Source organism: Sciurus vulgaris, assembly GCF_902686455.1.
Source record: "Sciurus vulgaris genome assembly, chromosome: 11".
Classification (NCBI taxonomy): Eukaryota; Metazoa; Chordata; class Mammalia; order Rodentia; family Sciuridae; genus Sciurus; species Sciurus vulgaris.
Window position 1 is genome coordinate 16,939,504 of NC_136472.1, and position 26,990 is coordinate 16,966,493.

A 26,990-nucleotide genomic window follows, 5' to 3' on the forward strand; every position below is an offset into this window, starting at 1 on the left:
CTAGTGGCCAATGGAGTAGGCCCCTGAGTCTGTGGACTGCTTCTCCTCCGTGGCCTGGTCCCTGGAATACTCTGGGTTGGCCAGGGTGGCGACCTTTAGTGTTGCCTCGTTCACCTGCAGGCAGAAGGGCTGGCATTGTTATGCTCCGACGGGCAAGGTCCTCCTAAGTGACCCTGTTGGATAGACTCGGCAGTGGGGGTCATGGCCTGGTCATTAGGGGAGCTACAGCAAGCCTGTGTGATCCCAAGACTGTTCCCATGTACTCTGGGGACAAAAAGCCTGAGCCGTCCCCAGGCTTGGGGATGTGTCCCCCTGCAGAAACAGGGAGGGGACGAGGAGTGGGTGGGGGCTTGGTGGCAGCAGTGACTCACAGGACCCCCAGAGCTCTTGAAGAGTCTACTCCCTGTCAGACGTTCTCTTGTCTGGATATCAAATATGAACTGAGGCCCAGTGAACTTCCCTTTGGGGAACCCGGGAGGCCAGCCACTGGGTGTCTCCACCCTCCTGCCTGCTCACCTCTTCAAACTTCTTGGCTTTGTACTGGTCGGCCCCCTTGAGGAAGTTGAGCAGGATGATGTCACAGAGCACGGTCCCCTGGAGAAGGGGAGGCAGGGAAGGCTCAGAGGGCTGCCCTGGGAGGGCTGGGAGCAGAGAGGCCGGAAGCCATGGGTTCAAGTGGCCACTGAGCTGCCCGGAGACAGACAGAAGGTGAAGCGTGGGGGCGATTCCTCCAGAGAGGCCTGACTGGCGTCTCCTCTTATCAAAGTGCCCAGGGGCTTGGCGGGGGTCTTCATGGCCACCTTCCCAGCCCCTTACCACGCAGAGGGCTGGGTGGGAGAAATCCCTGGGATTTCCACACAGGGGGGAGGAGACCTGGGAGCAGGGCCCTGCAGCCGCCTTGCCAGGTGGGCTGCATTCCTAGAAAGGCACTCAGGTCTACGGGGACCCTGGAGTCTCCTCCCCACCTTCAGGGTGAGAAACGGGAACTCTGTGAGAGGTGGAACCTGCTGGAAACCGGAAGGCAACTTTCGGGGGTGCTGAGCTTGGCGGGAATGCTGGGAGATGCTCCACCCAGGGCCTGCTCGGAGGAGGAGCTGAAGCAGCTGGCAAGAGGGTGGCTTTGCCTTCTGGGCAGAAACAGCTATTCCCCTGCCACCGTGCCTGCCTGGGCCACACCCCGCTGCCCTGTCTGACCCCAGGGGGGCTGAACTCACCACTCCCACTGAAGTGAAGGCTGCCACGGAGCTGATGATGGTGGGGATGATGTTGAACTTGCCGGCCTGTGTGGGAAAGATGGAGGGGGTACCAGGGGGCCGGCAGCACGGGCGGGCCGGGGCTGAATTGGGCTCCGGCCAGACTCCCAGGGCCACAGCAGGCCCCACCCCTTGCTGGCCCAGGGGAGCGCAGGGGAGATGGGGCAGCTGGTCAGCCGCAGACCCCTCCCCCCAGGAGCCCCTGCAGGGTCTGCAGCTGGCCTGGGGGTGTACAGGACTCACGTTCCCGTACACCAGCACGTCGAAGCGGATGCCGAAAGCCTTCAGGAGCGTGCGGTACTCGCTGCCGTTCTCCATCTTGTAGTACTTGGCGAACCTGGGGGCCAGGGGTGCAAGTGGGTCCCACCGTGGCTCCTGTCCGAGCCCTCAGGGTCCTCTAGGGCCCCGTGATCCTCAACAAGCCACCCTTCCTTGGGTGGGGTGAGACCTCCCTGCGTGCTTACCTGAACACCTAAACAGGCTTCACCTGGCAACTTGTGAAAAGAGCAGATCCCTGGGCCACACCGTGAACCCACAGAACCAGCAGCTCTGTTGGTCTGATGGTCTGTGTGGACAGAAGCTTGAGACCCTGCTGGACTCAGGGCTTCTTCCATTCTGCTTGTTTGGGATCCACGGTCCAGCTCACTGTCTCCATCCGAAGCCTTCTCAATCTGGCTCTACCACCTACCAGCTGTGCAATCTTGGGTCCGTTACTTAACCTCTCTGAAAATCAGTTTCCTTATCTGTGTGTGGAGGGCAATACAAAATCCTGCTTCAGAGGATTGCTATGGGAATTAAGTGAGACCACACGTGTCAGGAGTTTAGAAAAGTCCTGGGACAAAATAAGCACTCAGCAAATATTTGCTGATGTTGACTGTTGTTATTTGCTCATGAAATATATTTACATTTATAGAGCAGTGGGAAAAAAGTGCTTTCAGTCATCTCATTCTCTCTCACCCTGCGGCAATCCTATGCAGTAGGGAAGTGAATCTTTTTTTTTTTTTGCCAAGGAGACTCTGAGAGGTTAAGTCCCTTGTTCAGGGTCAGCCAACTGGTGAGAATCAATGCTGTCTTTGCCCAAGTCCCAGACCCTGTCTGCTACTCACTCTCTGCCTTGGCTGCTGGGTCCATGAACTCTGCTGGGGACTTGAGAATGACCACATTTGATTCTCTCCACAGACAGCATGGGCATTCCACACAGATGGGACAGTCCATACCCCCATCTGCAGAAGCCTGTGGTGAGCAGGGCCCTGCCTCTAGTTTCAATTAGTAAGTGCTGGATTTGGGATTTGATGGTAAATCCCAAGTCATTGGGCTTCTAAAGCCAGAGCACTTTCCCCAGCGTGAGTGCCCAGCGTAGCCCAAGTGCTAATATTAGCACAGTATAATCTCTCTGGGTTACTGCCCCACAGCTATAAAATGGGTTCCTTAAAAGTGGCAAGGATTAAGTGAGATGATGGGAATGGAAAAGCCTGGAAAGTTCTGCAAGTGTGTGGGGTCTACCCGGCTCTTATTTAGTGCTGGTTGCCTTCCTCTGAGTGCCCCCAGCCCCCAGAGATTCCCAGGCCTCTCCCAGCAGAAAGAAGGGTGTAGAACTTATTCCCTGGAAGTTTTCAATGAATGACCGTACACGGTGGTGCACACCTGTTATCCCAGCTACTCAGGAGGCTGAGGCAGGAGGATTCCAAGTGTGAGGCCAGCCTCAGCAACTTAGACCTAGTCTCAAAACAAAATATAAAATGTCTGGGGATGTAGCTCAGTGGTAGAGTGTTCCTGGATTCAATCCCTAGTACCAAAAAAAAAATTTTTTTTTTCAATGATGGATGTGGTACCCCTCCCACGGATATTTGCATTTGAAACTATACAGCAGGGAGAAGGAAAAGCTCAGCCTAAGCAAATCAATAATGGAGGGATTATAGGAATCCGAGGAGGAGAATTGCCATGGGGAAGGGTCACCTTCAATTGTAAAACATTGGCTGTACTCTTGCTGTAGCCAGCTCCTCGGGCTGCGGGGAAATCTGGAGTGAGGCAGAAATGTCTAAGTCCTGGCTTCATCACTGGCTCGCAGTGGGACCTTTCATGTTACCTAGTTTTTGGGGTGTCGGTTTTCATGATTAAAAATTAAGGGTGGTTACACCCCACCTTGCTAGTGATAGTGGGTAAACACTTGATGAGACCTATCCGTGGAGGCCGACACCACAGAGACCCCTGTTAGTGATTTTGTCCCCTGTCCCTCCCTGCTCAGTCCCTACCCATCTCTGTCCAGCTCTGGGCCCAAGAGCCTCATCTGAGAGATGGCTTCCACCACTTGCCCTGTTCAGTTTGCAGGCAGGTTCAGCAGATGAACCCACAGGAGATCAGGGGTGGGAAGACAGAAAGGTCAGGGTGTTTGGTCTGCTGAGGCTCAAGCAGTGGCTCAGTTTCCCCTCCAAGGTCAAGAGCTGCAGGGAAGCCCTGTCCTGCAGTTGCAGATTTCTCCAGGTTCTGGAAACTTCTCCCTCTTTGCCCATGCCAGCCCCTTGGCAGTGGCTTCCCTTGTTGCTAGCCTTAGGGTCTTCCACCAGCCTGCTCTGTTCCCACCTAATGACCTCCTTTGAGACCACCCACTGTTTCCTGCTCCCAGGACACCTGCCCTGATCACCCCCAGAATGCAGAGGAGGCGGTTAAGGCCTAGGGAGCTCCACCTGGGAGGGGAAGGGGCCAGACATTTCCTGTCTGCTGTGCCTGCGTAGGTCCAGAGCTTGTGTGCCCAGTGAAGGCTGAAGACTATTTGGTGAGAAAAAGGCCCCTGGGGGCACTGGACCTGTGGGCTCTACAGCTCAAGGAAGAGGCAGCGGAGGCAAGAGGGTCTTCTCAAGTCCATGAGACCCAGGGTGAAGTGAGAGTGGACCCAGAGAGGAGGCAGAAGGGATTGCCGCCACTCGGCCTGAGAAGGAACGGCGTGGAGGCCAGGGACAGATGGGACAGTTGACCCGTCTCTAAGTCTGGTAACTTCTCTCTAGGTGGTGGTGGGAGAGAGCTTTGTAGACCAACGGGACAAAATGAATTCAAGCCGCAGCAGCAGGACCATAGTCAATGTGGGAAGGACATCATTTCTCTAAAGACGGTGATCAGGCCAAGCGCCTTCTCCAAGGAGGCCCCTTGGGAGGCTCCGAAGAAGTCTGGAAAAGAAGTATCTGCAGGGCAGAAGGCTTCAGGAAGTCTTCCTGGATTCCAGGTTGGTCCGAGGGGAAGAGGAAACCATCACCCTCTCCACACCCACCATTTATAAAGCACCGGAAGTATAGGCAGATCCCTCAGCACTAGGGGCCGAGTTGATCTCATGAAGAATGTGTGGTTGTTGAACCATTTTGTAGATGAGACGGATGAGAAGGTAACTCTCCTGAGCTGGGATTCTGGTGTGCACTGTTGACTCTGCAGTCCATACCTGTAAGTCCTGCCCCGTCCTGCCTTTGACTCCAGTTGGCGGTTAAGGATGCAGGCAGCCCTGTGCACAGACTCAAAGCCCCACTGAATTCTGGATTCTTGCATCACTGGAGAATTCAAGGCCCCTGTCTCCTAACTGTGACAACTGATGCCAACGGGGCAAGCAGGGGTGAGAACGAGGGCCACAGGTGTTGGCGGCAGGGTAAAGGTTGGGCCTTCATTCCCGGCCTGAGGCTACAACCCTGAGAAACTCTGACGCTGACTTGGAGAACAAGGAGTCTGCATCCTGGGCGCTGCTGTTCAGAGCGAGGGCTGGCTGAATTTATTCTGGGAAGGAATGTGAAGGAAACGGAGAAAAATCAAAGCGGTCTTGGTTTTTCTCCAGCACCTGCCTTCCAAGAGGCAATAAGCTTGGGAAGATCATTATCTCACCAGCCACCCACCCTCGGAGGCTTGGCAGGGACAGACTCTCCTCCCCAGGGGGAGGGAGACGGAGGGACAGCTCAGGGGGGAGAGTCCCCAAGTCCCGATTCCTGTGCTCCAATGTGGCTGGTGGGGATCACAGGGTCTGGCTCACCCCTGGGGCAGAGATGGCCCAGTGGTCACAGGGTCCAGGTTAGCTTCTCTCTTGGCACACGGTGGGATCCCATCTTTTAGTCCCGTGTGTCTAGCTGGGGCTCCATGAATAGTTCTTGCCAAGAGAATGTGAACGGAGGTGAGGCTTATCCAGAGATGAGGCGGTTCAGAGCAGCATCCCTTCTTTATCCTCCCTTTCCTCACTTGGTGGCCAATTGCTCAGGAGCCAGGGGAGATCTCTGAGGACTGGGAGAGACTGAGTCAAGATGGCAGGAGCCCAGATCCCTGAATGACTATGTGGGGCTCCCTTCACCTGCACTGACCCAGTGTGCCCTGAGCAAGAAGTAATCCTTTGTGTTAAGCCACTGAGGTGAGGCTTGTTTGTTACAGCAATTAGCAGTACTTGCCCTGACTGTCACAAACCCTCCTGGGTTTTTTGTTTTTCTTTTGTGGCTTTAGGGATTCAACCCAGGGGTACTCTACCACTAAGTTATATCCTCAGCCCTTTTTGTATTTTAGTTTGAGACGAGGCCTCACCAAGTTGCCCATGTTGGCCTTAAACTTGTGATCCTCCTGCCTCAGTCCCCTGAGCAGCTGGGACTATAGGCATGCACCATTGTGTCCTGCCAACAAACACCCCTGGTTTTGTAGCTCAGAAGATTGAGGTTCAGGAAGAAGGAGTTTGCCGAAACACAAAGAATGAATTAAAATTGGGGAGGATTAGACAGAAAGAAGGCAAATTCCCAGATGCTGCATTCCTAAGAATAAACCCTCTAATAGGTCCTAGCAGTCTGGGTATGGGGCTTGGTTCTTATAAACTAGCTTCTTGTCTCTGTGAAAGTCACCCAAACTCTCTGAGCCTTTTATGTCACCTGAAAAATGGAAAGAAAAGAGTTGCGGGGAGGATAAGTTGAGAGAGGGCTCATGTATACTAGGTACTTTTCTTTCTTACACCAGGATCAGGATGAATAAAATAGTATCTACATTTATCTTAAGCATTACACTCTTCCCACTCCTGGAGACAGTAATATTATTAACAGTAACCACTAACATATACTGAGTGCCTACCATGTTCCCCTTACTGTGCCAAGTGCTTCATACCTAACTCATTCCATACAATCATCCCATGGGATTATGTACACTTGTCCTTCCTACTTTCAGATGAGGAGTCAGGACCAGAGAGGTTAAGCAATCTGCCTAAGGTCACAAAGTCAACAGTGGGTGAAGAAAGTTGGGATTCCAACCCGTCAGTCCAAGCGCAAGGCATACTCTTAGCCAGTGCTGTAGTCTGAAACTCATGTGGAAAGTGAATCCCCATCATGAGATATTAAACGTTGGCACCACGTGGGACCTTTCAAAGGTGATTTGGGCTCTGCCTTCAGGAAGGGATCAAGTCATACACATGACACATCCACCCTACAAACTCCCATTCATCCCTTAGGGCCCAGCTCAGCATCCCGGAAGCATTCAACACCTACTGGCAAGGCTACCACTTGCCAGACTGTGAGATGCCTACTAAAACTGGGACTCTAAGGGTGGGGAGTTCACGGGCACCCGGCAGGAGGCCGGGGCAGCTTTCCTGCTCAGGGAGAGGCAAGCCCTCGGCTGGGAAGGGATTGATGTCTATGAAGAAGCCGAAAGGGTGCAGGTGGGCTAGAGGATGGAGGTGCCAATGGCTGGGTCCCCCACACCCTGGCTAATCGTGTGCATCTCCTCCCGAGTCCATGTTTAGTGACTTCAGACTTGGAGCTTGAAATCAACCACTGGATTTACACCATGAGCATTGGCAAACACTACAAATCAAAGTTTTGTTTTCATTTTCTCCAGAGTGCTGGTTACTGTGTAGAGCGGAGGTTGGGAACCCCCCTGGGCTGCCCTCCTGTCTTCTCTCTCCACCAGACTCTGGGCTGCAGCCACAGTCCTGGCCATCCTGGAGACTAATTTCATCTGGACTATGGACTCTAAGCTGGATCTTACCATGTCTGTTTGCCCGTGGCCTAGTGATCATCATAAGGGGTTGGGGAAAGAAGAAAGGCATTTCTGAGATTCTTGACCTCTCAAAGAATGAGATTAGAATGCTGTTAGTGTTCCTGGCCAGAGGGATTCCTCCTGCCCCCTGGACTCCTCCAGATTCTCCTGATGCAGATGGAGCTAGTACATGGTGGCACCAACAGGCTATTCCTCGTCCAAATAGAAAACATTTAGATCTCGCAACTGGCAAGGTGGGAAAATGGGTGCAGTTGGTGGGAACCAGCCCAGTGGAGGGGAAGTGGGGGGCAGAGCCGGGAACAGTCTCACTAAGACTAGACTGCGGGCCTTACTTCATTTGGACCTCACAGTGACAGCATAGAGGAGCGGGAGGTGGCTTAGGGACCTTGAAATGAGGCAGTCCTATTCCCGAATCCTGACTTTGCCCCTTGAAATAGTTTATGTGACCTTGGCAGGTGACTCTTCACCTCTGTGTGTGCCAGTTTCCACATCTGGAAAGTGGAGATAACTGGAAGCATGGTAAGGACTGTTGAGAGGATTAAATGAGCTACTGGACTGAGTGAAGGGCTGAGCACAGCACCTGAGGCACAGCTTCTAGTTCATGAGCTATCGATCATCAGGCAGCACGGGCCAGGACCACAGGCTGGAGAAACGCAGAGGGCTCTCGGATTAGTGGCTCTATAGCGGCATGCTGAGATCTGGATGCAGGCTGCTGGAATCCAATGCCCCTGCATACCCTGGCCTCCCTAAGGCAGGAGCCAAAAAGGAGAGATCACAGCGGCCCCGGGGGCAGGGGGCTGGTTAAGCGGGTGGCTACGAAACCCTCCAATGCTGAAAGCACAGCATGGCTGTGACTGGACCAGGTCACAAGTATCAGCAGAGGGTGTGGAGCCTGGACTCCTGCCAGTGCTGGGCTGGAGAAGGGGCAAGGGAAGAAGGGGAGGGCGCCTGCAGGGCTGCAGGTCAGCAATGGGAGGCTTCCCTGCTGGGCCCCCTGGGAGGGCCAGTGAGCCAGGCACTTGCAGGACACTTGGTGCGGACCAGTTTCCTGGTGTCTGATGTGGGAGGCTGGCCCGCTGACCTTCCTGGGCTGCACGCCTAGCTTTCTTGCCCTCTGGGTTCTGAGGGTTTGGACAGTGGGAGGCACTGGCAGGGGACCAGCAGGCAGGAAGGAGGAGAGGGTTATTTATTTTGCCTACTGTCCCCCTGCCCTGCTCTGGTTTCGTCTGTGGGCCTTGTCTCTCTGTGACTGTGGTCCTGTCGGGGACCTCAGCGGAAAAGCAGGCTTCCTTTCTTCCCTCCTTTATAAATCTAGGGTGGTGACAGCCCACTTCGTTTCTCTGTACCTGCCTCGCCTTTCCCACTGGGTGGATTTCCTCACAAGCCCCTGCTGCATGCGCTTCCCTAATCAGGAGCTTTACTGACACACCTGTTCCCTGACCAGACAGGACATCCCCAAGACAGGACCAAACTGAAAAATCCTGAGGCCCGACATGCTGAGACGTTTCACACGTGTGCTCCCTCGTGCTATTAGCAGCAACAGATAAAGAATGAGTAAGTACAGACGTCAATTGCCGTAATAAATCATTTGTCAGATGTGCTTCGGCAGGGCAGGGTTGAAGCTCCATTTTAGTGTGATAGGTCTATAAATAATAGTGCACGCTTCAGCAGACTCAGCTCTCAAACCCCTTCCCCAGACACCCACTCATGTTGGCTTAGGCGGGTACAGCTGGAAGGGCCTCAGTCATGATCACCTCTAACCAGCACATGGTACAGAGGAGGAAACCAAGGCCCATGGAGGCGCTGAGACTTGCCCCAAATTACACTGAGTCTCCCTGGCCAGGCTCCAATGGAGGCCCACATGTCTCCTGACCCACACCGAGGGTCTGTTGGCTTTACCTCTACTTCATCTCGGCTTCTTCTGGCACAAAAATACAGTTGTTCCTTGGTATCCATGGGGATGGGTTTCCGGAGTCCTCATGGATGCCAAAATCCATGGCACAGTAGGGTTGGTGATAGAGTTCAATGGTAGAGCACTTGCCTAGCATGAGCAAGCCTCTGGGTTCACTCACTGGTACCAGGGTGGGGTGGTGGGGAGGCATTGCACATTGTCTCATATACTTTAAATCATATCTGCATTGCTTACAATACTTAATTCAATGTGCAATGTAAATAGTTGCTATCCTGCATTGCTTAGGTAATAACACCAAGAAAAATGTAATTATTTAAAAAAAGAGTATTTTGGGAGGGTACGGGGGATTGTGAACCCAAGAGTGATTTACGACTGAGCCACATCCCTGGTCCTTTTATTATTTATTTATTTATTTTTATTTTGGGCAGGGTTTTTGTGAAATTGCTGAGGGCCTCGCTAAATTGCCCAGGGAGAGGCCTTGAACTTGTGATCCTCCTGCCTCAGCCTCCTGAGTTGCTGGGATTACAGGTGTGCACCACCGTGCCCTGTTGTATTTTTCAAATATGTTTGATCTATATTTGGTTGAATCTATGCAGGCAGAACCCATGGATATGAGGGACAACTGTATTTTTCTGTACGGACTGTTTTGTCATTTGGGTTCAGATTGATCATTCCTACTAGAACCAAAAATTCCTTCATCATAGCAACTGGCCTGGTTCACCTCTTTAATAGCCACAACGCCCAGCATGTGACATGATCTGGAAGTTGGAAGAGTACTACAAAGTCCTCCCCACGCTATCTGCGAGGGGTTCCCCTCGTGACACCTGGATAGCTCCTGCACCAGGAAACACAACGCGCGACCCACAGGAGCAGCCAGATTTTAGCCTTGGTTGCTCCTGCCCCTGCAAGGGCTTCCCCCTGCTGAGCTGACATTTGCAGCAGTCAGCAGTCAATAAGTGTTTGCTGAATGGAGAAGGATTCTATCACGGTGTACAAATCCCTCGGAAGCTCCCAGACATCTGTTTAGAAATGATCTATCCTCCCTAGAGTGGAGGAAACCCCCTCCTGAAGTGGGGACATGAAACTGTTACTGCAGCAGGAAAAACAGCAACAAACTTGTGGGATCGGGGTTTGACTTGCAAGGAAAACTCAGGCCTATGATTTGGGTTTCCAAGTGAAGGAGCTGGTGTTCTCAGCAAAGCTTTGCCTGTGGGAAGTAATTTTGCCAGCCGAAATACACTTTTACAGTTGATATTGCACTGATAGGAAAATATCTCCTGGCAGACTCACTGCATCTGGGATGGGGCCACATCCGTAGAGTGGGCTGGGACTCCTCCTCTTAGAGAAGGGCTCAGAGCCAAGTTTATTTACTCAGAGTCCAGGGACCTCATCAACCTCCAAGGCAGACATTTTATAAGTTGTTTTTGTTGATTTTTAAAAAATGTATTACTATTCATTTATCCTTAATTAATGAGGCAGGGACAGATCAATGGACATGGAGCTGCAGCTGTACTGGAGAGCCACAATACTACCTGCCCTCTTCTGGGAGTGAGCTTCTTGTTCTGTTTCCTCATCTGTATAATGGAGGTAACCATTACTGGATTACTAGATTACTGTGACTTCAAGTATAGGCTCTGGAGCCAGGATTTGAGCTCTCCTCTAGTACAATGGGCTGTGTGGCCTTGGACAGGTAATGAACCGCTGAGGCCCAGATTTCCAGCTAGAACATGATCTCTCTTCAGAGCAGAAGAGGTAGTCCATGCTAAACCCCTGAGGCCCTGGTAATTGCTCGAGGGGTGTTGTATTATATTTTCTACCAATGACACTGATTGCTGTGCACATAGGACAGACACAAACATTTATAAAGGGTTGTATAAACCCAGGATCACTTGTATTGTCTCACCTCCCACGGACACCTCAAGAAGGTGAAGACCAAAGAGGATCATGGAGAATTCAAGCTCACATGCCCCGTTGAAGAGGGCCTGCCAGCGTTTCTGTGGAAATGATGGAAATGGCTGCTTTTAACACATATTCTCTGACTTTTGGAAGGAGAAAAATCCAGATTGTAGAGAGTGATCAAAGCCAGGGGCGCACTTCGATTCCATCTCTGTCGATTGGCCTAAGATCTGGCTGATCCGCGCGCTTCGGCTTGGAAGCGGAACTGGGGCCAAATCTTAGCGCTTCAGGAAAGCTGCCGCGGGTACATTTCCAACACGGAATGATCGCTAGAAACACCTACCGCACGAGGAACATCTAGCAGATGAACAAGTGTTTTTCTGTCCCAGACACCAAGAGAGGAAATCCAAAACTGCGTTGCCTTTTAGTAGCAAAGCTGTCTTAGGAACTCTCAGAGGAGAACTGAGAAATCAGACATTGCTAAATGCATCGCTCTGCTCTGCTCTGCTTCTCTCCCACCGCTCCGGCAATCACCGCTGGGCATATCTCTTACAGCTACTTTCTTTTTTCTTTTGCAAGCCATGCGATGCTGGAAGGTGTGCTAGAAGCAATGAATATAGATCAGGCCCCTGGCGTGGAGTCTTGATGTGCCTCTTATCTTAATCGGGCTGTGTCATTTCGGGCAAGTCGCAAAATCTTTCTCAGTCTACCTCGGTGGGTGGGATGGTGCGGTGAGCTGTGAATCCTGACAAAAACAGGTGTGAAAGGCTGTGCAGACTTAATTTTAGAGACTTTTAATCTAAGGACTAGGGATAGGCTTTTAGAGGTCTTCAAAGTCTGGGAATTTTATGCTGCATAAGTGTATATACAGAGAGAAAGGAGCAGAAGGAAACTCCTAAACTGCAGAATGCTAACTTCTTGCAAGACAGCAGGCCTCAGGAGCAAAGGCAAGGCCCCTATCCACTCTGCGTAGGTCAGTATTGCTCTGATTTATTACTCTGAGAGGCATTTAGGTCTTATTTGTAGCAAAAAAAAAGAGAAAAAAAGGGGGGGGTTCTTTAAAAAAAAATGCCTGCAGAATTGGCCATGCCTATGAACATGAGCATCTTTCCTGGACATGGCTCATACTCTGGCCAGAGGAATAAAGTGGTTAGAGACCTTCAGAAGTTAGTAAAGGACCGAGATTCCAAAAATGAGAGCTGTGAGGGCCTGGACTGGACACCCATAGGTGTCCCTCCCTCCCTGGGCTGCCTCAGGAGGCTGGTCTGCCTTGGCTCTGGCTTCAGGCTGGGCTGGCCTGGGCCACACCCCCACCACACACAGTTCCCACAACTGCCTCCTCCCTGTCCCTTCAGAGCTGGGTGGTCACCCATGTTCTGTCATTGCCCCCAGAGCCTGCACTATCCTTTGTGGTTCCCCTGCACCCCGCCCCACCCCTTTGAAACAGTCCCTTTATTAAACTCTCCTCGAATTACCCAGTTTGAGTGTGCCATCTGTTTCCTGCTGAGACCTGACAGATACAGTATTATTAATCTGTCATTGTACCATCAATGCCTGTGCACACACACACTCACATACTGATACGCCCTCGCTCAGCCTCACACACTCACCCACCAACAGACACACCCACCCCCTCGCAAACTCTCCCGAACACACGCACTCACACAACACTGTATATCGTCCTGGCACCTGGGGGAAGAGAGCGCACTGATTGAACTCTTGCTCTGGTGGGTGGAGGGTCCACCTGGTCTGCAGGAACCTGGCCCATAGCTATGAGCCCCTTGTCCAAGCTGCAGGGTGCCCCCTCCTGCTTCTGGGGATGCCTTTTCCCTGCACTCCACTGAATTTAGCGATTCTCATCTGTTCTGATTTTTAGAAACAATACACTTTGTCTATTACAAATCCAGGTGACCCCACTGCACTCTAATGTGCTTGGAAAGAGACTTCATAAAAAGAGAATGTTAAAGTGCTCCCTGGAATCTTTAGCCTTGCAGAATACACCTAGGAGTAAAAATAAAATCTCTCTACCGAAATTGCGGGTAGGGAATGAACAGACCCTTTAGGAGATCACCCAAATAAAGGCTAATTTAGATGAAGAGGACCAAGAACATTGGGCAGGAATTGAAGGAAGATACAACTTGACTCAACCTGAGGTCACCTTGCCAATAACTGGATCATCCAGTGATGAACAGGCTCCTTGTCTACATCTGTGCCCCAGAGAGACTGATGTAGGAATTGGGGTCCAGTGACCTCTAAAGCTACACAAACATGCACCTGGGATCTTGGGCAAGTTACTTCCTCTTTGGAACTTTCACTTCCTCCTCTGCAGTGATGGATTCTGTCTAGGTAGCTCCAAGGGTTCGATAACACCTAAAATTCTCAAAACCTCTGATTCTGCAGGCGAAGAACTGCGAAAAGTAGGGGAGGGGTAGCATTTGGAAAGGAGCTGCAGAAGTAATTAGTGATGGAAATGTGAATCTCTAGCTGCCTCTGGATATCTGAATTTGCAGATTAAAACAAGACTGAATCTTGGCTGAACAATTGCCTTCTCTCCAGAGCAAATGGCAATAGTAGAACATTGAAAAATCTGGCCTCTGTTGGAGGAAGAGGCAAACGAATTTGTTTGGGAGACAAAAGGCCAGGCTACAAATTATGTCTCCAGCATCTGCTAGTCCTTCAGCATCTCTGTAACTCAGTCTTTGTTTTTAAGTGGGGCTGAAGGTACCAACCACCTAGGCATGTTCTTCTGAGGATCAACAAGTGCGAAGGTCCCTGGCCTTCCTGGCTGGGGTAGAGATCAGCTAAGAAAATATATTGGTCTCCAGGCTCCTGCGATCTGAGGTCCTGGGAAATGAATTTAACCAGTGAGCTTCCATCTTCTCGTTTGTAAAGAGGGGGACTGTAGCACCTACCTTGTGGGTGGGTGAGGAACAATTAGCTAAAGTGCACAGAACGCTTTACCCAGTGAGATTCTTAAGAGCAGCATAAAATGACCACATCAGAGAAGCCACACTGTGTGCCCGACCAGGCACTGGGTCCCCTTTTCTCTTATCTGAGCACTCAGAAAGGTGGCCTTGTAGCCTCTCTCACATGGGTGCTCGGCTTAGCCTTGAGTGCCAGTGTGGTGCCAGTAGGCTGAAGGTAGTCTGAGGGCACTGGGTGGGCACCCAGGCATAGGGCTGTGAGAGAGCCGGGGAGAGTGCACTGCTTGGCATAGGTGTCAGATGTTCTTCCGTGCCAGTATTACTCCTTGGGCCTTCTGGAAACTTTCTTTCTTTCACCTAGGGGTACTTAACCACTGAGCCACATCTCCAGCCCTTTTTATATTTTATTTAGAGACAGGGTCTCACTGAGTTGCTTAGGGCTTCACTAAGTTGCCGAGGCTGGCTTTGAACTCATAATCCTCCTGTCTCAGCCTCCTGAGCTTCTGGAATCAAGGGGAGCACCACGGCACCCAGCTTGGAAACTCTCTTTAATTGCAAAGGTCCAAATGAGTGCTTTGCCCCTTCTTACTACGACCTGGAGACTTTGATGAAGGAGTCAGTTTCCTAGGTTCCTAAGAGGGGCCCACACCTCTCAGACAGGTTTCCTTAAGCCTTGGGAATAATGTTGGTGGGATCCTTAGAGATCTTCTGTCTTGTGTCCCCAAATACAATCTAAACTTATTTAGGCCTAGGTCCATCTCACACCCTGTTGGGCCTAGTGGGGTGGATACCACTTCTCTAATAAATTGGAGAAGAACTTCAAACCCATTCTTCTTTAAATGAAAGACATTGTTCTATAATTATATGATACCAGTTGTTGGGGTCTTCATGATAGTTCTGGTCTTCATAAGTGTTTCTTGCCAAATGAGTTATTTGGAGGACTGAAGAATCCCCATGGCCAGAGGGAGGTTATGAGGATGAAAGCTTGCATTTTAGATTATGAGAATTTTATTAATGTGTTACTATTTTAAGCCACCATACAAATATCCTTTGTATTGATTTCAGTGTGATGTACTGACTGAATAAATATGCCAATTTCTGCCAGGGAGCCAAACAGTATTTTTAACCTACTTTAAAATATGTGTTGTTTCCTATGGTTTTTTAAACTCTGGAGTTGATTATGAAAGTAATTTCAATTTTTAAAAATTCTTCTTTCCAGAGAACATACATATATATTTGAAACTATTAAATATAAAGCTTAATGGGATAGGTGATTATTTTTTAAAGTTACAAATCAAGGTGAAAAAAAAGTGATGTGATTTTTTTGGCTGTGTATGCCATTATGTCAGAGAGTACTACTACAGCAAAGGAAATTTGAATAACAATTCTTCGGATATATAACAAATGTATCATATGTATATCATCCCTGTCCCTGCCTGTTTAGTAGAATAGCCTCTTTAGTGTACAACACTGTGTACTTAAGCAGGACCCTGCCAGAAACTTTGAGATCTTCAGATTTTAAGGGTAAATCAAAACCAAGAGCAAAAGCTGTTCAAGTATTGGCTGATAGGAGTCTCAGTATAACAATGGTGCGATCATCAATTCATAGGAGGGGAAATGAGGAGGTAGAGAGGCAGACGGCTTCCCCAAGACCCTTCAGATATTCCAGATAGTTTATCCTGTGGTTTCTTTCCCCCTCTCTTCTGAATGGAAACCCGCCCCCCCCCCAAAAAAAAGATTCCTTAAGTCTCAAGGCCATTGAGAATACGCATTAGAAGATATTTAGAGACTGGTTTGAGTTCTTTGGAAAGGCACTGAGGAATAACTAATAATCATTATAGTTGTTATTTGTGACTCATGAAATTTCCTGGTTTGGGATAGAAATGCAAAACTACCATCTCGTAAAATAAGCAATTATCGCCCTGACTTTGGGGAGGGAGAGACCTTAGAAAATCCAGATATAGGCCAGGGAATGGGGCCGCCTGGGCACGTTAGAGCTAAGAGTAGACCATGGATCACAGCAGACTACTCTCAGCAGGCTGTGGCTGCTGGGCCTCATTATGGCCTGAGTGGCCTGAGCGGGAGCATGGGGCTTGGTCCCTTCCTATAATGGAGCTGTCACCTCAGCACAGCCCACGCAGCACCATAGTTGCGGGTTACTAAGTCCTTCCCTAGTCTGAGCCGAAATCTGATGGAAGCAGGGAGGGGGTCCAGGGATCTCTCCTCCCCAGTATACCTGGCTGCCTGAGATGACGTTCTTTAGAGCTGTCCCCCACCCCCATGTCCCAGGGGAGTAGGGCTTTACCTGAAGTTGTACCCGGGGGAGATGCTGCTCTTCTCAGAAACGCTGTCCAGCCGGGTGAAGGAGTATCTGGGGATGCACTGGTCCCAGCTCTTGTCCAAATCGCACACCCAGCCGATCTTTATGCCCAGGACTCCACCCTGAAGAAAAGGGCCAGGCATGAGCGATCCCTGAGCTCAGCCAGGGTGGGGTGGGGGCTTGTGACAGGTGACTTCTTTTCATTCTGTAGTTGGAAGGTGGAAGCAGGCAGGAAAGAAAGTGACTGGCCACAGTAAAGGAGGTCTGTAGCCAGGGGAGGACCCTGGAGCCACTTTCCCCTCGTGTGGCCCCTTTCAGAGCTCTGACACCTCTAGACACCTGAAGACAGGAATGGGAAACTGAGGCTCAGGGGAAATGAGTGCGAGTAGAAAGGATTCAGGGACAAAGCCAACTGCACGCCTGGGGTGCTTCCACCAGGTGGCGCTGTCCTGCTGCAGTTCCTTCCCAGTCTCCCAGGGGCCTCCAAAGAGCCCTGGAGTCTAGGGAAGGGTTGAGTTCCCCGGGAGAGGCTATAGAAGAAGGACTAGGTTCTCACCGTGCGGGCCAGCTTGGCAAAATCCTGCCCTGCAAACTTGACCACGTCCCCCACCCTCAAGATGGGGCAGAAAGGGGCCTTTTCGGGGTGGAAGCGGCAGGTCTTCATGTCCCTGGCTGTCAGGTTGGGCAGGAGGTTTCCCCTGGGGAGGAGGAAAGGAGAGAGACAAGGCCAGGGTTAAGATGGTCCCACACAGACTGCTTTCCACATGCGGGCAGGGGCGACCATGCTCTGAGTGTTTGGGTTTTCTTCCCTTCTCGCTCAGCATCTTTTTCTAACCCCCAACACCCTCTGTCCACAGTAGGGTTTTATGTGTCCATGTCTGAAGTCCCCCAGCTGCCATGCTGGGCATTGTGGGGGGCAAGAGTCTCTCCTGACACCGCAGCTCTGCAGGTCTGCCCTTGCGCTTCGCACACGGCGATGCTGAAGGAGTCAACGCTGGGGTGGGGGGCTGAACTAAAAGAGGGACACCACCTGGGGGCTCGACAGAGGGAAAACCAATGGGACCAGCTCCTTGGTTTCCACACTCAGGAAGCATCTGGGTCCAGGGCCAAGTTTAAATTGCCCCTCCCCTGCTTCAAACAAAACTCCCACCTTGGTCTGGGCCCCAAGGCAGGGAGGCTGTCAGGGAAGTTGGCCCCCAAATCCACCTGATATTCAGAGGCCAAGGCCTCGGGGAGGCTGGAAATTGGAGCCTGGGGAGATGGGGTTGGGAAGTGGGAGAACCATGGTGCATGGGGTACCTCCTGCTCCTGCAGGTGAGGTGGTGGGGTGAGTGGGGGAGCAAGTGAGGACTCACTTCTCAAAGTTGAAGAGGGGGAAACGGATGCTGTTCTTGATGAAAATAGTGAAATTCTCGGCTTCCATCATGATAGGCCTGTGGGTGAGGATGGAGGCCTTAGCCCTCGGGAAGAGTCCCCTTCCCTGGTGGATGCCTCCCCACGGGAGACCTCTTGTAGACGAAGAGGAGGGACAGGAAGGTCTCTCTGGGTCTCCAGAGCAGAGGGAGAGGAGAAGCAGGTGAGATGAGACCCTGAGGCCACTCCCCCCCATGAAGGAATGTGGGGGGGGGGGTCAGGAGACCCTCCACAAGCTCAGAGGTGCAGGGCTCCCCACGCTGGCAAAGGGGAACTCGGCGGGGTCGCTGTCCTCCCATCTGGCGCAGGACCTCACATTTCCACTGTGTCCACCTCGGTGGGGCACCAGCCCTGAATCTCGCAGGTCCGGAGCTCAGAGCTGTAGTTCACGCATCGGCCAGTGAGGATCCCTGCGAGGGAGGGAGGGAGGCGCCAAAGGGGCTGGGTGGCCACCTGCCCTTCGCCACTCCCCTCCCCCTCCTGCTCAGGGACCACACCCGCCTGGGAAACCTGGCGGGGAAGGGACACTCTTTTTCGTTGTCCATCTGTTTGCCCAGTATGGCTCTCTCCCTCTTCTCCTGGGCTGCAGACCGACCAAGGGGAGCTGACAGCCCTCCTCTGACAGCTCCTCAGGCCCCAGCACCCGCCCTCATCTTCCTCGCTCTTCCTCACCCGGGGGCCTGAGCTGCTCCTTGCCTGGAAGCCTCCTCCCGAGTGCCGTGGCCTCCTGGAGCCTGGGGCACCCTCTTAGAACCAGGCTCATCCCCTCCCCTGACAGCAGGTGCCTGTCTCCCTGTCCCTGGACTTGGCACTGCTCTCCAGGCAGGGGCAGGCCACCTTCACTGACTCCTGGGGTCTGGGACCCAGGGAGCCTCTACAAAGGGGGACTCGATAGGCTGGTTCTAGCGTCCCCCCCTTAGGCTGGGCTCTTGGGAGCCCCCAGTTCAGCTTGGGGTTGGGAGGGGTGAGGAAGGAGCTGCACTCACCCCCACCCGGGAAGCGCTCTGGTCCACACTGGCTGTCGGACACGCAGCGGTACTTCTCCTCGTTCTGGGGGGACATGGCCGCAGGTGTGTGAGGGACCCTGCCCTGGCCCCAGTGAGCCCCTGGGCTCCCACTGCCTCCCAGGGTGGCAGCTTTGGGAGGGTGGAGGTGCCAGTCACAGTAGGTGGTTCGCACCCACGCCCTCCCTACCAGTGACCTCTCCCCCCAGCTTTTTCTTCTTTGACCCCCTTCGCCCTACCTTCCTCTGCCCCCTCACCTCTGGGCAGAATCCTTGCATCTGGTTTTCAGTAACGATCATCTTGGTGATGATGACAAAGACGGAGGTGCCCTTGGGAGAGGTAGGGAGAGAAAACCTGCAACCACTCTACAGATGGGGAAACTGAGGCTGGTTAGGGATTTGATCAGGGGGGCGGGGCTAACAAAGGGTAGAGCTGGGATTCAAACCAGCTGGTCTTTCTGACCACCCACGTGGGTGCTGGTTTCAACTGCAGCATGGGTCTAGGCAGAGCCTGGAGAGGACCCCAGCTTCTCTGTCGTCCAGCACTGCCCTCTGGAAGTCAGGCCCAGCTTGCCCCACAATTCCCAGTGGGAGGTTGGGGGGCATGTTCTCTCTGTGTTACTGACACCACAGATTCTGGTTTGGAGGTCCAGGACCCCGACCCTCCCCAGATGTGGGCATCCACAGGCCCCCAGGGTAGGGAAACCATACCTGGGGTGGGGTCACATAATCAGACACATCCATGACTCTGTTGGCATAGCGTCCGAAGCCCTTCACCTTGGTTACTACCGAGGACTCGATGGCTGTGTCCCGCACTTGGTATGCCTTCTCGTGCAAGAAAACCCATCTGGGGCAGGAGAACAGGGATGCGAGAGGGAGGCAAGCGTCCGTAGGCCTGACAGAAGATGCTGGGAGAGGGCTCCTTCTGGCAAGCACTAGGACGGCACAGGCGTGCTTGGCAGGGACAAGGCCCTGCTGGAGGTGCGGACCTAGTGAGTCCCTGCTGGACTTAAAGTACTGTTTCTCTACCTTTACCACCTCAAGGAGCCTTTTTGGAATCTTTTTATAATTGCTCCCCTCACAAAACTTCAATATCACCAATACCTATTTATGTACTGTGTGCATATTTGTGCTTACATCAAAGGGTGAATTTTTCCACCCCTAAGAGCAAATGTTCACCCCTTGGGGGTTGTTGCCCTGTTAAAAATGTGGCTTAAAGTCATTCCTGTTGATAAATGGAGTCCTTTCTCTGGCAGGCATCCAGGAGAGAAGGGGCAGAGGGCCCCAGGTTCTCCGCCTGTGCGTCCCCAGCTCTGTAAATGGCGGTGTCCTAAACGCCTGGCACATGGTAGATGTTCAGGAAACAAAGGCCCTTGGGAACTGAGTGCTTGGCAGTCTTCCTTCATCCAAGTGTCAGGTGAGGAGGGAGGAGGACGGAGGGGCAGTGGTTGCTTCTTTACCTGGCAGGTGAGTGGAGTGTGGTTGGGGGTGGGGCAGGGGCTCTAATCTTATTCCTTGGATTGTGCTGCCACCAAGTGGTTATTTACCTGTACTGGCTTCTCCCTGCAGCTTAAAGCCACCGTGGGACTCCGAGGATGTGGCTGGGCTACCTTCCCTTCTCCCATCACCGCTCTCCCGGACTTAACCAGAAGCAGGTGGGGCCCGCAGACGCACCCGACAACCCTGTCCTCTGCATCTCATGTGCAGTCACCCCCTCAGCTCTCAGAGCTCAAGCTACTCTCAGCCTCGTTCAGTAGCCCCTCCCGCCGGGGCATGCTCTGTTTGCTTCTGATGGCACGCTGGGACTAACTGCTGTTACTGTCCCCATTCTGCATATGAGAAAATCTGTCACAGAAGTTTGGAAAATGCTGTGCATTCTCTCCAACAAACAAATGCAGCTGCTAATTTTTTTTTCCTTTTGTGATGGGGATTGAAATTGGGGCTTCACACATGCCAGGCAAGTGCTCTCGCAATCTAATTTAACCACAGATGTCAGTTTTGAGAAAATACTGACATCTCCTGGAATGTACTTTTGGAAATTCTGGGTTAGGGTCATTTTCACCAGGGTAGGAAAGCCACATCAGATGAGTGGCAGAAGCCTGAGACAAAGCTGTGGGAGTCCTAGGATGGGCAGCTGCAGAGGCAGCACTGGGGCTGAGCTGACCGGAGGCGTTTATGAGGAGGCGGTGAGGACCCCACGCCCAGGGCTGTCTAACTACCACTGAGTTGGCCATGAATGGGCTGCCGTGGGAGGTGTTGGGCGTGGCAGGGCTGGGAAGACTGAAGAGATCTGGATGCTGACCTTCCAGATGTGTTGAGAGGAGGCCCCTTCCCCGGGTGGAGGTGGAAATAGATGACCTTTGGGGTCCTCTCACTGTTGGAAGATGCAGAGGGGACAGCCCCAGAACATGCTGGGGGGGTCACTATCACTTGGACGGACACCACGATCATGTTCACTGCAAACTTTGGCTGGTGTTTGCAAGTGGCTCCTTGTTCAGTTTTCAGCTGCGGGTTTAGAGTTACCCCCGTATGGGGCTTCACTCACTCAGATTCTTTTTTCTTTCTTTTGTCTTTTTCTTTTTTAATCAACAAGCAACGATTGTATATATTTGCGGGATGCAATTAAGGTTTTGAAATATGTATACATTGTGGAAAGATTACATTGTTAATGAACATATCCAGCACCCTGCATATTCATCATTTTTCTGTAGTGCTACTTGAATTCTGAATTGTTTCTTCGGTGTGACAGAAAGGGTGGGGTCACAGTCAGCACTGGCAAATGGCTCCAGACCTGCTACCTGCCTTATTGTTGCTGCCTGAGAGCCGGCAGCATCCCGATTAATGCACCATTAAGAGTTATTCACATGCTTGTAAATGCTCTTACGAACAGCAGCCTCTGTGGAGGGCTGTGCTGCCATGTGTCTTACCTCCCTAGCACTTTTCTTTTCTTTTTTGGAAAGGGAGGGGTTTCATTCGGATCTCATCATCATGTTATGTTCTAGCCGAAGAGAAGGGAGCATCTTGTTATAGAAAATGGAGTAGATATCCAAAAAGCATTATTAGCTCCTAGTCCTGGGCCCTCCAGAATGGAGAGAGTGAGGCCCAGGGCCCTGGCTATGATGGCTGTTGCTGATGCTGGACACTCACCAGAGTGTAAGCCACAGTCCAAACACACTCTTCCTAAGCCTCAGTGTACCTGGCCACAGAATGGACACATTTCTCAATGTCCATCTAATGAAATGGTTCTCGGAGGCCCCTACCCCTGTCCTTAAAGGTCAGGAACATTTGCAGATGAGAAGCAGAGTTGAGATCATTATCATGTAACCAGCACAGGACACTGAGCTGACTTCTTCTGTGTATCTTCCCCAGTGTGGGAGCTTTGATATCACCTTCATGTCACAAATGAGGAAACCAAGGCACAGAGAGGTGTGCCGACTTGCCCCCTGTCACACAGCTGGTATGTGGGTCCCAAACCAGGCAGTCTGCTTCGAACCACTCACAGCCCCGTCAACATAGTGTTTTCAGCTGTGCCCAGCTCAGGGCCAGGGCACAGCTGCCCTCTGAACTGGACCCTGGTGCATGTCCTGCTAGCCCCTGCTCTATCACCAGGGGAAGCACCTCCTAGCTTAGGAAGTCTCAGTTGGAAGGCGCTCAGGACTCAGAGGAGCAATTAGCCTGTCCCATTCCTCCCTCTCCTCCTCCAAGGCTCCTTCTGACGCCCCCTGGGGAGAAGCGGCCACATTAGACTTCTCTCTGAGTAAGATAACAAGTGGAAGAATTTCAGTAGCCCCTCGGGGCTGAGGACGTAATCAGGGCAGCTTGCAATGAGGGGCCGCTTCATTTCCAGAACAGAGGGACTGAGACTGTCTCTAGAGGCCAGGGCTTAAGAGATGGGGCAGAACTGAGCCTTCAGTTCTTGGCATTTACTCTGCTGCTCTGACTTATTTTTTTCTCTGAGTTCCTGGTTTATTATTTATAGAGCGGAAGGCGGGTGGCAGCTCCTTGGCAGGTGGGATGTGCAGGAAGGAGGCCAGAGCAGCGTCCCTGCTCCCTCCCGTCCACCCCCAGGGATCGAGGAGGGGGCCAGGGAGTGGGTGTGCAGAGCGTGCGTTGTGTGTATTGGAGGGGAGGGGTCTCTTAGGAAGGTGTAAGCTGGGCAGAGGGAAAGGGGGAGGCGCGATGGGGAGTCTGTGGGATATTAATAGTCCCATCTATTACTGAGTATTACTGAGTCACTGTCTCAGGCAAGGTACTCAACGTGTGTCACCTTCCTGGTGACATAATGCCCTGGGAGGAGGTATTTCTAGACCCATCTTCCAGACCTGTGGACTGAGACTTAGGGGCATAATGGGCTGCATCCAAGGCCTCACTCCTAGTTGGTGTCAGAACTGGGCTTCTCACTGATGCTCCGTGTTCCATGGTCTCACGGGGGTTGTAGTGTGGGGAGAAGGCAGGCAGGAAGGAGAGTCACACTTTTCTCTGGACTGTAGGATGGGGGCTTCCAACAGGTCCTCCCACCGAATTTGATGCCTATTGTGCTGAAAGGTGTGGAGGGTGATACCTCTAGCCAAGAGGATGGGGTGGGGGGCCAAGAAGGTGGCACTCCAGGCTCTTTAAACCGGGGCATCTCCACTCTTGTAACTGCTTTAGGTGCCGAACTTCTGCATAAGATCTGAACCTAAGTGGGTGGGTGGCTGTGCAGCTGGGACTGTGGGTTGGGCCTTGTAGGGTGGAGGAACAGGGCGGGAAGAGCAGGGCTGTGATCGGAACCTATCACCCACCCCTGGTCCTTCTGAGGGATGGGGAATATCAAAAAGGGTCGGCAGGAAGGAACTTCTTCAAAGTCAGGCCAGCAACAGCCAGCACTTCCAGGGACTCAGGCCCCATGGATTTCTGTCTTATTTCCAGGATCCAGAAAGGGAATTGCCTGTGAGGAAGTCCCACCCCACAGAGGAGACTGGGGATTACCACCTGGGCCCAGAGAAGACAGGAGAAAGACGGGGTAAATCCTGGCCTCTTGTGTATGTGGGAGGGTAAAGGAAACCAGTGGTGACGAGCAGCTGAGGCTGGAGGTGGGGATGACAACACGTGCCAAGAGCATAAGGGGGTGTGTTGCTGTGAAGGCGCAGAGGACTCATTGCCTCATGCTGCACGTGTTCTAGGTAAGGCTGTGCATCCTGTCTACGCGGCCCAGATAACAGGAAAAAATATTCAAGTTACATGCCAACAACACAGCATTAGAATGCTTTCACATTCTCTGAGTCTAGGCGCCATCATCTCTCCGTCCGACTATGCTCCCCTCCTACCTGTTTTCCCAACTACTCCTACTCCTCAAGCTCTGGGCACATCAGCCAGGGCGGTCTTCCCGGCTCAGATCCAGCGAGGCTGCCTTTCTCAGTCTCAGTCACTCACACACAAGTTGCAATGCTCCAACAGCTTTCTTCCCGTTCCTTACTCTCTTGCAAAAAGGAGAGCTCTCTGAGGGTCTGAGTCTGGCCTCTCTCTGTGTTCTCACACATCGTATAAGACTCTGGCCTCTGCTCCTTCAGATCTGGCCATGGACTTCTTTTCTTGCTCCTATCAGAAACATCCTTCAAATCTCGGTTTGCACATGGCATCTCAAGAAAAACCTTTCCTTACTTCCCTGAGGTCAAACACCTCTGTAGGAGTGGCTCTCCTGGTACTGTACACCTTCCAGCCACAGCTGAAATTCCACATTTGTTGGTGGGGAGGACTGGCTCGATGCCCACCTCTTGCCTTACTCTGTGAGCTTCAAGACCCTGTCTGCTTTCCCCTCCCCTGGCACTGGGGATTGGACCCAGTGATCCTCCACCACTGAGCTGCACCCTCAGCCCTTTTTATTTTATTTTGAGACAGAATCTCCCCACGTTGCCCAGGTTGGCCTTGAACTTGCAATCCTTCTGCCTCAGCCTCCTGACTCGCTGGGATGACAGGTGTGCGCCACCATGCCCAGCTCTCCTGTCTGCTTTTGTTCATAGTTCTATCCTCCATGCATAACAATGCCCGGCATGAAGAGACACACAGCACATTTTTGCTAAATTAACAGCAGTGGATTCATGAGGTCACAGTAGTGCATGGGTTCACATACACAGAGATGATGGGCTCGGCTCAGGGGTTGGGCTGAGGAGCATGCAACTGAGCAGCTGATGTAACTGGAAGGCACTGCCCCACGGGGAGCTGTCAGGCTGGGAGATGGATGGGGTTGGGTATCAAGACACCACAGAGCTTCTCCTGCTTCCTCCAGAAGGCTGGGCTCCAGCCCCAGCACTGGAGGATCCCATCTGAACCGATCACAATGAGGGACAGACAAGGGCAGTGGGAGCTGAGGGGGCTGGTCCGGGAGCCCCAGCTGTCGCTATCCTCCATCAGTCTCCGGCCAGGGTGGGAATGTGCTGAGACAGCGTTTGCACTCACCTGGACCAACACACCATCTTGTGGCTGCAAACACTCATGGCACTGAATATACACACCGGCAGGGAAGGTAAGGGCCAACTTACCAACTTCGAGTCAAGCTCTGGAGATGCAGGCATGGAACATTTGCACACATCACCTCTCACAAAACCTCAAGGTTGAAAGGGAACTTTGAGGCCATTTAATCCTACCCTAGAGCTTGAATCCCTTTTCTGATATCCCCACACTGAATATACAGACTTGTTATAATAACCCACTAACATCCTCCTGGCTCTCGCCAAACACAAGAAGCAAAGATCACATCTGTCCACCTTTCCACGCGCGGCCTCACACACTACTCCAACCCTTCAGGCGAGCAGGCCTGCTCACACGCAGCTCCAGCTGACAGGGGCATGCACACAGGATGTCTTCTCTGAATTGCTTCAATTAATTCATGAACTCTGCTCTCCTACACAGACCCATTGTCTCCAGGAACAGTGGGAGACCAGAGTCCTCCAGGAAGGAAGACCATCAAGGTTTCTGCCTGCATTTCCTGTTGCCCACCAGCGTGTGGAAATGACCGCAAGAACAGAACCTGCATTTTCCCCATTGTCTGTCCTGTGGTCCTTTGTGTCTGTGGGTGGAGGGGTGTGTGCCTCCAAGAGCGGGGCCGTCTGGACCTTGCAGGCTCCTGAGCAACTCCCAGGATGAGTTTTATGGACAGAGTCAGGTAGAGATTGGAATTTCATGCTTTTTTTTTTTTTTTTTTTTTTCTCCTTTGGTACCAGGGATTGAACTCAAGGGCCCTTAACCACCAAGCCACATCCCCAGCCCTTTTTTAAATATTTTATTTAAAGACAGGGTCTCACTGAGTTGCTTAAGGCCTTGTGCTAAATTACTGAGTTTGAACTTGCAATCCTCCTGCCTCAGGCTCCCAAGTCGCTGGGATTACAGGCGTGTGCCACAGCTCCTGGCTTGGGAATTCATACTTTTTGATAAAGGGCAGCGTTTCTGGATTCTCAGGGAGGCATCCCACGTCATGTTCAGAAAAGCTACATTTCTTCTCAGCAACTCTCCCCTTGAGTGCTATTTGTGCCTCTGTCACTCCCCACGTCAAGGAGCAGTCCCCTCCTTTGTTTTACCCTCCAAGAGCAAGGCTTCTTGACTTTCCAAGATCTCTCACCATCCCACCCAAGCCAGAAGGGAACTCTTCATTCTAAATCAAATCCAGAGATCTCTTCCCTCCCCAACCCACCTTCCCTACCACCCAACATCAACCCGATTAACCTGTCATCATCCCCCTGAATTCGTGGCTTCCCTTCCCCCTTCCTGAGCTTCCTTGTCTTTCTGAGTCCCAAAAGAGTTGACTGAGGGAATGGGCAGAGGTGGGGTGGGGTCTGCCTCTTTTCCCGGTAGGGGGACGAGGCAGGGAGAGTGGAGATGGATCATCTGGGGACCTCTCCTGGTGGAGAGGCAGTGCCAGGGTTAAGGACCCCACTCCTTGGGGCATGTGTTCAGAAACCACTCTCCAACTGTGGAGGATTTCTTGGGAAAAAGAATCTAGTTGGGGACCAGATCCTGGGTGGTGGCAGCAGAGAGAAGTTCCTGGAACAAGGCTCCCTGGAAGAAAATGTTTCCCCCAAGAGAAAAGAAGCTCAGGAAGCTTGACAGTAGCACCAAGGGAGGAGGGGGAGAGAAGGATAACAGGTCACCCTCCTGTCCTAGGATCTGAAGGACCACAGACTCACCCCACAAAGTAGGAGATGATCAGAAGCTGAACTGCCCTGTTGATGATCCCAATGGTCCAGCTCTTCACGACCACTGACTTGGTGGTCTCGTAGGTGAAGAAGTCTGATATGCAGTTCAT

General features: G+C 52.1%; 1 protein-coding gene across 1 annotated transcript; it reads right to left on the reverse strand.

The window, feature by feature from the left end:
* On the reverse strand, positions 1-26,990 carry P2RX3 (purinergic receptor P2X 3; the record flags this gene model as incomplete). Its single annotated transcript, XM_079102337.1, has 12 exons — positions 1-114; positions 517-594; positions 1,215-1,280; positions 1,497-1,590; positions 16,282-16,418; positions 16,853-16,994; positions 17,652-17,729; positions 18,026-18,119; positions 18,696-18,759; positions 18,971-19,042; positions 19,424-19,559; positions 26,872-26,990. 12 exons carry the CDS (start codon positions 26,988-26,990, stop codon positions 1-3), a joined length of 1,194 nt encoding a protein of 397 aa, XP_078958463.1.